We start from the raw sequence: 10,905 nt of genomic DNA on the forward strand, positions 1-10,905 counted from the left end.
ACAAATGATAACAGACAGCTAAGAGACTGCTTTCCATATCATGTGCATGCACCAACACGTGATAGTAGGCAGTGAGGTAGCAACATACCTTGCGAGCATGTTTTCCTCAACAAATGTGATGCATCTCCCAAAGGCTTACTCATATAAACTTAGTTACAATGGTATCACCCAACTCCCAACTGTGGGCGGGAACCGCCATAAAAAGGACTGGAGCTAGATTATGAGAAAGTTTGCAGAGTGGAAAAGGAAGATTGCATATGGGTCATGTTAATGTAAGCAAACATCTTGCTTAATTTTCAATGAATTTGAAGATTTTGTCTTTGACAAAGCCTGGAATCAGCTTTGATTTTTGATATACAACTGAGGCCTCCTTTTGCAAAGGCAGGCCAAAAAATCTGTAAGATCTGCTTACCAGCCCTTCTGATTTAAGGTTCTGTTATATTACAGGTTACAGGTACAGGTGATGTGATAATGGCCAAAAACTGAGGCAACAATGAGACAGGATGCTTGCTGGCATAGCAATACCCACAGCATCATTGTCACCCAATCATTGCCTAGGAGAGACTTCACAAACAGTTAAGAATTCTTTTCATATTCCTGCTTCTACTATCCATGATGACAACCTGGTTGCCTCTTGATTACGTCCTCCTTTCTCAAGGGCAGAAATCAAGCAGTTGTAAGTAATTAGGTCTGGCACAAAACCTGCATCGTGCATATCCTGGAATAATTTCATGGCTTCATCTGGCATCTCCACATTTCCATAGGCATAAATCAAAGTATTATAGGTGTAGCTGTCCAGCTTCATATCTGCCTCTTCAATCTTTTTTAGAACACCTTCTAAATCCTTCATCAAACCCTCTTTTCCATAGACTTTAATCAGAGTATTAAATGTCGACAAGTCAGGATTGCATCCAGCTGTTGCCATACGCTCGAATGTGGTTTCCATCTTGCCAATCTGCCCAGACTTACCGTAAGCATCAAGCATAGAGTTGTAAGCCTCCACACATCCTTTAAACCCCTCATTTAGCATCTCTGTGAAAGCAGCTTCCATCTTACTAAATTCCCTTTTCTTACCATAGGCATCAATAATAGAACTGAAGGAAATACAATCTTGCACCCCCTGTTTTTGTGCCAATCTGAGGACATAATGAGCCTTTTCAAGAAAGCCTGCTTTGCCGAAAATATCAATTAGTATATTGCAGGTCACATTATTGACAGGAATATTTGCATATACCATTGCCTCAAACACCTTCAAAATTTCTGTCAAAGGCAATGCCCGACCACAACAATGTATAACTCCAGTATACAAAGATTCTGTCCAGGTTAATTTAGACCTTACTATCCTCCAATAAATATCCACAGCCTCCTCTTGCATGCCACATTTTGAGCACACTTTCAGCATACAAAGAAACAGGTATAAGTCAGGCTGAAGCCCTTCATGTTCCTTTACCATCTTCAAAACCTCCGCTGCTTTCTCTAACAAACCCCCTCTCAAGTACATGATAAGTGCAACATTGTATGCCACAGTGTCCAGCTCTTGCTCTGATGACCTGAGACCCTGGAAAAGCGCTTCTCCTTCTTCAACCGCTCCTTTCAAACTATAAATGTCAATGATCGTACAAGAGGTTCTTAAAGAAGGATAAATACCGCCTGACCGTTGCATTTCATGGAAGATGTAAATCGCTTCGTCATAGCAACCTACAGACTTACACATACAGATTAGGTTGTGGCACAAGATCTCCTCAAGTTTAGCCCTTGAACAAAGGTTATTGAAAGCTTCCAAAGCCTGCTCGACCAAGTTGCATCTAATATAAGCCCTAATAAGAATTCCATAGCACTTCGCACTAGGTGACCATCCTGCTTCTCTCAAGAGTCTTAAAGCCTCCGGTATCTTCTCAAGCCTGCCATACCTCTCATAAACCTTCAGTACAGAATCTAAGGTAGAAGAATCAGGGCAGCAGCAGGCCTTCTTCATGTCTGAAAGAAGGGCCAAGATCCTTCCATCATTTCCCACCTTCCGGTGAAGATGAATCAGGGTGTTGAAATTGGTAAGACTTAGAGAAAATCGAGACAATACCATTCTATCATAATAACTGAGGGCTTCCTGCAATCTTCCAGCCCTTCCACAGGCCCCAATCAGAGACCTGTATGTTGCTGTGTTCGGTTGTAGGCCATCCTTTTCTATCCGATGGAACCAGTCCCTGGCGCTATTGAAATTGCCAGCCTTGCCATGGACTGTGATCATTGAATTGAAGGCAGCTACATCTATTCTTGCTCCAGACTCTAGCACATGTTTCATGATTTCCTCCGCTTCCTGCACTTTCCCCTCCTCCACATAAGCATTGAGCTGCAATAAGCAGAGCTCCATTTCAGACTTTGGATTTGCCTCCCACATTCTGTTGAAGATTTGCTTCGCTTTTCCAAACTGATGAGAACGGGTGTATAACTTCATCATGACTGAAGATGCTTTTGAGCATTCTAGTCCAATGCTGTTCATGTGTTGATAGGCAAATGCAGCCTCTTCAAGCTTTTCATATCTTCTATAAAGAGACATGAGCAGGCTGAAGGTAGTAACATTAGGTTGAATGCCCTCTTTCAACATAAAATGAAACCACTTGGTGGCCCAATTAGGTGAGCCAAAAATGACACAAACATGAAAGAGTGTGTTAAAGATCTCATTAGTAGCGTCACCTTGAGAGTGTGATATCTCCTCTCTTAGCAAACTGTCTATCACAGTCCACTCCTGCCTCTTGCCCAGCACTTTGAAGACCATAGCATGAACATCCAAGCTGCCACTTGTCTTGCTATTATCTTTCATCCAGCGAAACAGCCCTGCTATTTTTGTTGACGGCTTCAGAGCATGCAAAATTATGTCAAAATCAGATGCATTGAGTTGTAGGTCCAAAGATAAGACGTCAGCTGGAGTGTCGACACTTTCTAATGTAGAAACCAAGCCCAAAAGATTCTCCTTAGAACGAGAGGGAGACACTATCACAGATTTAGGGCCTTGTTGTAGGTCTCTCTGGCTTGTAGAGCTTGCAGGACCACCATGTACGGCATTACTGACATGTGCGTTACTCATACTCACATGTACAGGAACATCATGTGTGGCATTAATGACATGTACAGCACTCGTACTAACATGTGTTGCACATGCACTTGTGCTGGCATGTGTTGGATTCTTACTGGGACATGGGGTATGTGCAATTGCAGATGAATGCGAAGGTGTGGCATCTTGCTGTTTAATAATGCTAGCTCTTTGGTTGTCATGATACATGAGAATGTCATCATCACACATGGGTTCATGCTCCTGCAAGTTACACATCTCCTTATCCGTGTGAAAATCTGCAATGTCTCTGACTTCTAAGAGGGTAGTACTATCATCACATCTCACCACAAAGGCAGGAGAAACCAACCGGCTTGCAGGGGCAGCCATGAGCATGGAGGCACCATTGCCGTTTCTATCATTCCAGATTAACTCCGCCCTCTTACCTTTTCTGAGGTTTCCATGGCTAACCCTGTTGGCCTCTTTCAAAGGCTTCCGGTTGGACCTGGAAGCATCGAGCTCCTCAGGTTGGAAGGCGTTTCTGCGAAGAAAGTCTGCGAAACGACAGCACGAGACTTCTGCCATGCCCAAGACAGCCTCCTTGCAGAACATGTTCTCACAGGGCTATGAGGAGCCCCTGCCTTCCACTGTGTCTCGCCTCCTGCTGCTCCCGCGACCCCATCCACCGTGAAGCAGATAGAACGAACGGAGGGTGTTGGTGTGCTTTCACACGAGTGCCAGTGGGTACCACAGTGTGTGTGTGTACTTTGGAGCCTGGACCTTCAAAAAAACAATTATAAACACTTTAGACCCATGGTGTGTGCATCTCCTAAGAATCAATCTTCACAATATACTACCAAACGCGGCTTAGCTAGTATGGGTCTTTACAGGTAGCATGAGTTGGGTGAGTCGGTGTAGTTTGTCGCCTCTCAAGTAGAGAGCCTAGGTTTGAAACTCGCCCCGCACAGTAAATCCTTCTTTGCAAAAAAAATAAAAATGTAGCCTCAGATGCCTTATATTGTTAACAACAAGGGAGGTTCGTTCTTAATTTACCATGAACATGGAAACTACTTTTATCTTTCCCAACGATCATTTCTTCAGTGTCCAAGGCTTCACGAGACTATGGAGGCTTTGCTTCATGAGTCTATGGAGGCTCAGGCAATTTTAGAGCAAGCTTCAATTGCCAAATCAAATATCATTGGAATCGTGTGTTGCACCACCGAGGGTGGAACACCCTTCATATCATGATATGTCCAAGCAAATATGTCCTTGAATTCTTTAAGAAGCTTCTTAAGTGCAGCTTCTTTCGTCTTGGTGAGGTCTTGAGCAATAAAAACTGGTTTAGACTCCTCACCCGGATCTGCTAAGTCTATCTCCTTAACTACCGCAGGGCCATCGTAGACACCGCTACTCCCATTGGTAGGCGTTCGTTGAGCTTTTGTGTAGAAACTTTACGTTCCCCTGTGGGGTAAATGATTTGAAATGCTCGGGTGCGGGGTGTAAGTCTACTGGTTCTTGTTGTGCCCGATTTTTTTCTTTTAATTCCGCCTCCTTTTGTTGTTGAGCTAACTCTTGGTTTTGCCGCCTTCTTGCAGTACGACTTAGTTTTGGTAATGGGGAGGGTTGCATTAGATTCGTCACCTTCAAAGTACTGTCCCAACTTGTTCACAGGTATTTCAACGACCGAGTCTTCATCTAGGTTGGGTTGTAGATCCCAATGTTCCCCTTCATCTTGAAGCGTGTCGGGTCTATCCATATTTGCAAATTGTGGTAGCCCCGCCTTTAGTTCTCCATTGAGAAATGCCCGAAGAGCTAAGAATAGCTCAGGATCTCCGTATAATTTGGATATGATCGTGGTTCTGATTTCAAAGGACATGAAATCCATTAGCTTAGACACATTCAACGGTACTTTTCGAGACATCGCCCCTTGACTAGGGACTGGTGAAGGTGGAATCACTTCCTCTTCGATGGGGTCAGGCATTCCCTCACTAAACATTCTTTCAAGCAAAAAGGGTGTTTGCCCACTTCCTGATGTCCTATCCTCACTTTCTTCCCGAATGATACTAGGTATAGCTAACGGTTTATGGTTCCTGTGAGGCTGAACTTGTGTAGGAAACACTGTGTCTGGAATTTTGATTTTTCTCAGGTTTGGCTCCAGTTCTCTTTGTGTTTCTTCCACCAAACCCCTTAAGTGTTGCACTTGTTCAATCTCCTCAACTGGGTTCGGGTAAGTTCCAATCTTTTTCTTGAGGGTCTTTGGCCCACGTGGCTTGTCTTGGGGAGTCTCAGTCAGTTTGGGTGGTCGAGAGGGCATTAACTAACTTGGTTGTGGGGCCGAGGAAGTTTCCTTCTGTTTCCCCTTATTTATGTACTCGCTTGATTCTCCCTCGTTGAGCTCCCGAGTGGGGTCCTCCCTTAAGGTAGTGGCTTTGGTCCCCATGGTTTCTATTGAATCGGAATCATCTTCAGGATCATTCATATACACGGGGTTGTCTCCTGTCCCTATGTTAGTCTTTGAACTAGGCTTGGAGCTCATGGCATTAAGCGATCTCTTCCGTCGCATTTTCTTTTTCTTTGCTCGAGCAATTGATGCAGTATCCCTCTCTTCAAGAATGTAGATTTGATTTTGAAGCATTAACCATGTAACTACATTCGCGGGTACAACGGGTGTGGTTCCTCGTACCTGGTTGGTGACCTCAATCAAATTCAATGGCGTAATCTTGGGTGCATTAGGATTATGTGGACATTGAGCAATCAAATGATCTATGCCACAACGATTACATGTAAGTACCGGCATTCCCGATGTGCTCCCTTGATTTGGTTGCATCTGAGTAGCGATCTTCTGTAGCCTATTAGGGCACCCTATTAGGGCACTCCGCTACACGATGCGGTCCACCACACTCGTAGCATTGAAGAGGTGGTCTCCTTGCCAAGGTATTAAGGTTTTGCCCTCTTGTGGCAAGAGCAACCGCTTGATATACAGGCTTAACTTGCCCGAAATGATCCTCCATGTAGTACTGGGGAGTCATTTCAAACGTATCAATCCCATATTGAAGAGTGGGGTCTATCTCCTCTTCATAATCCCCACACGCACTATGTGACTCACAACCCATCTGGTTTATAGGGGTAATCCTTGGATGTGGAGGTTGTGGTCCTAGCACTGGTGGTGGTAACGGCACAGACTGGACTACATTCGGATTCCTTGGAACTATGTGCTGTGATGGTTGCTCGACAGGTTGTGCAGACATTAGCGCGGGTACTTGAGGTGTGTTTGACCAGGCTAGTGGTGCCTGATTTGCCAACATTCGCTTAAGTACTAGGAAATCCTTAGATTGATGGCCATACTTACCACATGCATTGCAATTTCCATTGAATTTAACTCTGAATGTGGGACATTCACTCGTGCTATGTGGTCCTAAGCAAACCGAACACCATTGTTGCTCTCTTCTTGGATACATATGGCTATTTTGAGGGGCTCGATTACCCCTAAAGTATTCTTGGAGAGCCTTAGTAAGGTCGGTCATAGACATTTCAGATATCATGGGCTCCTTGGCAATAGGTTTTATCATCATTGGCTCGTGCCCAGATACTTGGAAACTAACGGATTTTGTCTCCGAAGACACCTTTTTACCTGCAATCATCAAGTTGTCTTCTAACTGGATTGCATTGGCAGTGACTGCTTCCCACATTGTAAGACCTCTAATGACTAAGCCATTGTATATGTCCTCGTGGCGCAATCCGCGGATGAATCTATCGAGCAGTTGGTTGTTATTGAAGCGCTCATCGGGAGTGCAGCGAGAATTTAGATGCTTCAATCAACTAATAAAGTCTCTCACTGACTCCCCTTCCTCGCGTTCAGCTTTTTGGAGTTGAGATGCTACTCCCCAAAGCACACCCTCACGTATGTATTCTTTCAAGAACAATCTCTTGAGAGTGGGGTAGTGAGTGCGCTCTTCAACCCTTAAGGTTCGATACCAATCTCCGGCCTTCCCACTCAAGGTTAAGCCTAAGGCCTTACACTTATGCAGCTCATTATGCTCTTCCAAGGAATCACACACATGTTCGAAGACTTCAATGTGCTTCCTAACATCCTCGTTACCATTGAAGTTCTGAGTGAGCTTAGCCACTTGTACCGCCTTGCTTCTGGGTTCTCTCTCAGGCATACCCCACATGTTTTCTGCAATAGATTGTCCGATCGTTGAGCAAACGCTGCGAGATCACCTAGGTGAGCAGGCATAGCTGGTGGAGGCACTTCCGGGATAGCCTGGTTGATAGGAGTTGGCGTTGGTCTTGGTATGTAGGCAGCTGATGTAGGATGTGATATGTGATTAGGCCTAGTTCCTCTTGGATAAGGGTGGTGATAAGGCGGTCGTGGAGCATACCCCATTGGCATACTAAGAGGCGTAGGAGCTACATGAGCATGAGTAGCGATAGGTACATATGGTCGATAGGCACTGGCACGCACTGTTGTAGGTACATTTCCACTAAGTAGCGGCGTCGTACTAACTACAGCGGTAATAGGTGCACTTTCCTTCATACTCATCATTGGGGTGGGCATTGTGGATTCCCTAATGGAAAGTTGAGCCAAGGTTGGAAAGCGAAAGTTACTGCTCGTGGGCTCAACCTGCATTGAGACTCCAGGCGAAACAACATATGAAGGGTCTATGGGACTCACCGAGGGAGTCTCCGATTGTGATAGGGTTGGTTGTTTGGCCTTGCCCGTATCTAAAAATCTCATAGGGCCAGTGGAAACTAGGTTCACTCCCCTATTTTGCCTCTCAAATTGGATAATTCTATGAATAACCTCACATATCATTTGTTGTTGCTCCTCTAGATTAGTGGCGCTAGATGTAGATCGTATGACTTCTAACCAACCTACATGGTATGTGTAACCCGTGTATAGGTCAGTTAGAGTCTCTGTGCGTAGATCATATTCCCAATTTTCATTGAGAAATATCCCATCTAGACTTGGAGTGCCAAACGGTTCTCTTGAAGTGGATGCAATGTCACTTCTTATGGATTGGCTTCTAGGGATCTCTACTTTAGGAAGAGCATTGGAAGGTGGTAGCTCAGTAGGGCCCTCATTAAACGAAGTGGGTAGAATATCCACATGGACACTCTTTGGGAGGGTAGGGTCTACATAAGATGTGAATGGCGAATCTACTACCCCTCCTTCTTCATTTACTTCGCTTGTCGCATGTTCAGAGCGTGTAGCTCTACTAAAGGTCTCTATTAGACGACTAAACATGCTAGATCCGGGTTGTGGGGCCCAAACTAGCATGTTTTGGCTTGTCTCCTCAGGGTTCTTGGTAGGGTGCCCTTCCATGGCTTCTGAGTCAGAGGACGAGTCACTAGCCGTTATTCGTGGATCTTGGGTTGCACTTCCTTGGGTTCCAGCTGAAGGCCAAGATGCCAACATGGAGGGATGGTGTGAGCCTGCGTAAACTGAAACGCTTCCTAGTGGCTCAGACTCTAGCACCTGACCAGAGCGTAGATGCATGTGACGTGGGTACCCTACGGGCGTTGGTAACTACCCTTGAAGTCCACACAAGTGGCTTCTTAGGTGTTTCACACCCCGTTTTTACTTGTTTTTGTATTGTTTTTAACCCGTTTCTAACCCCCTTACTTATGGTCGAACCTGAACTAAGGCGTGTGATAGCTGGAAACGAGTGTATCGTTTAAAGGGTCCTAGCGTGCTTTACAGCACCGTGTTCGCCTACACAAAGCTCCTGTGGTCCTCAAAACAGTCTGTTTCCTTGTGGGGGAAAGGGTGAAGGCCTATTTGCTTGTGGAGGAAAGGGTGAAGGCTTTATCCCACATGCTCACTTCACTCCTTGAGGAGTGGGCTACATATAGAGCTCAACTTCCCATTAGCTCTCACTTGAAAAGCATAAACAAAGACATAAGATAATAATCAAAGGACATAATATTCGGTGCAATCCCCCCCCAACATTTGTAGCTCCTTCTTCCACGCATGGTATTTATATCATAATAACAAAAATAGCCCTTGGGGCCATTAACTGAGTGCTTTTCCAAAATTGAGCTTTTCTTTTACAAAAGTAAACTTTGTCCAATGTCTAAGGTATCAAAAATAATATAACCTTTGCCTAACAGCTATCATAACATGGGCTTAACCATAATAGTTTGAAATGGTGCACACATGTGCACTTAGCCAAAAATTAGCCACATGATCCTTGCACATGTTCATATCATCACTACATGCCAGGGGATTTGTCGCCATTTATATGGTAGTGATGTGTGGATCAGACTAATAATGGGTTAGAACACTTTTTCCCTTCTAAGGAGGTTTTCGCCCCCAAGTGTGTATACACACTCTTATGAGTGAGTGTGTAAGTGACCTTATCATGTCGCTTCACTTTGTACTTCACTCATTCTCATCAATCTACTTTGAGTGTTGTGCTTCTTTGCGCATCTATGCTTGCTACATATTTGTGTGTTGCTACCTTTGTCTCCACTCCAATAGGGCCATCTTGCTATGGGGTTTTCAATACCGTATGTACATGGGAGATCGGCAAGTCTTCATTTCCCTTCATTTTCAGTACTTTTTGTTTCCATGCTAGAGTCTACACATGGAACTTTTGTAACACATAATGGTCTCATAGACCCATTGGGTCTTTTTTATTGAGAATAGCAAGTGATGCCACAATCTACACATGGAACTTTTGTAGCACATGTTGGTCTCATAGACCCATTGGGTCTTTTTTATTGTGAATAGCAAGTGATGTTGGGTGAATGTTAGTAGAGCAAGGGGGACTATTATGTGATCCTCAAATGAAGCAATAAATGTACTAATCATATGACTAAGGTTCAAAGGGTGCCCAAAAGAAGAGATGCCTAGAATTAGGTCAGAAGAGGCCCCAAGTGGGTGTTCACTTCAAGGGAGATGGTCCTCAAATCTAGGTGAGATTAAGGAATTACTTAATCAAGTTTATGAGTCACACTTAGTGACCAATGGAGATGTACTCAGAGCTTTTTGCTAAATATCTTATCTTGTTATTATGCCATAGTTTATGCTATAATTTTTTGTCATTTTCCCTAATCACATTGTTGCATTCTTATCATGTTAAAATGTTGCTTCTGTTAATCCATTTCTACCCATAATATTCCTCTCTAGTCATAAAATTCAAGTTGGTATCAATGCTAACCATCATCCCTTGATCATCTATGCATCTTAGGGCAACTCTAGTTAGTAAAATCATTAGCATCCCAATTAATATAGTTTTTTCCCCTCTATTATTTCAAAAAATGAATTGAAGCTAAAGCTACCACGACCACATCTTAATTCCTTAATTAAAATGTAATAACTAGATTTAGTTATCATTTAGAAATTATTTGATCAAATAGGCACACACAACCTCCTTGCTATATGTAATGTACCATGCAATCATATGTCACTATAGTAGATCCACACAATTAAGTGGCTATAACCAATAGTGGAGGTCTCATTCAAGTAGGCCTTTAATTCCACCTCTTCCTTGGCTCAATAAAACTCATTTAACTAGTGGGGAGTTCTCATTCAAGTAACCTTAAACTCCACCTCTTCCTTGGTTCATTAAAAATAAGCAAGTATTTGAACCCTTCTCTTGCATCTATCCTTATGTTAAGTATCCTCATTCGTAGTTTGCTCTTCTCCTATGTAGATAAACCAAGACATCATAGATTTAATAATTGGCTAGCCAACCTAATTTATGCATTATCCTGCATCCACTCGTACATTATACTTGTTAAGTGATACACATACCATTGGCTGCATCTTGTCTCAATCTAGTTGTATGTTAGACAATTAGACCTTGTACTAATTGAGTTGTATATCTATGACTAATCTTGTAGTTTGTATA

The 10,905-nt window shown here is 43.5% G+C and overlaps 1 protein-coding gene across 1 annotated transcript in view; it reads right to left on the bottom strand.

Moving 5' to 3' along the window:
• LOC147634651 (Tetratricopeptide repeat (TPR)-like superfamily protein) overlaps positions 1-3,824 on the bottom strand; it is a 4,096-nt gene extending 272 nt beyond the window's left edge. The window contains exon 1 of the mRNA XM_086803783.1: positions 89-3,824. Within this exon, the coding sequence (XP_086659909.1) occupies positions 590-3,658 (3,069 nt within the window). The 5' untranslated portion in view covers positions 3,659-3,824 and the 3' untranslated portion in view covers positions 89-589. The remainder of the gene's footprint in view (positions 1-88) is intronic.
• Positions 3,825-10,905: the final 7,081 nt, after the last annotated feature.

This window comes from Cibotium barometz, chromosome 10 (genome assembly GCF_041138505.1).
Source record: "Cibotium barometz isolate CiBa-2024 chromosome 10, ASM4113850v1, whole genome shotgun sequence".
Lineage (NCBI taxonomy): Eukaryota > Viridiplantae > Streptophyta > Polypodiopsida > Cyatheales > Cibotiaceae > Cibotium > Cibotium barometz.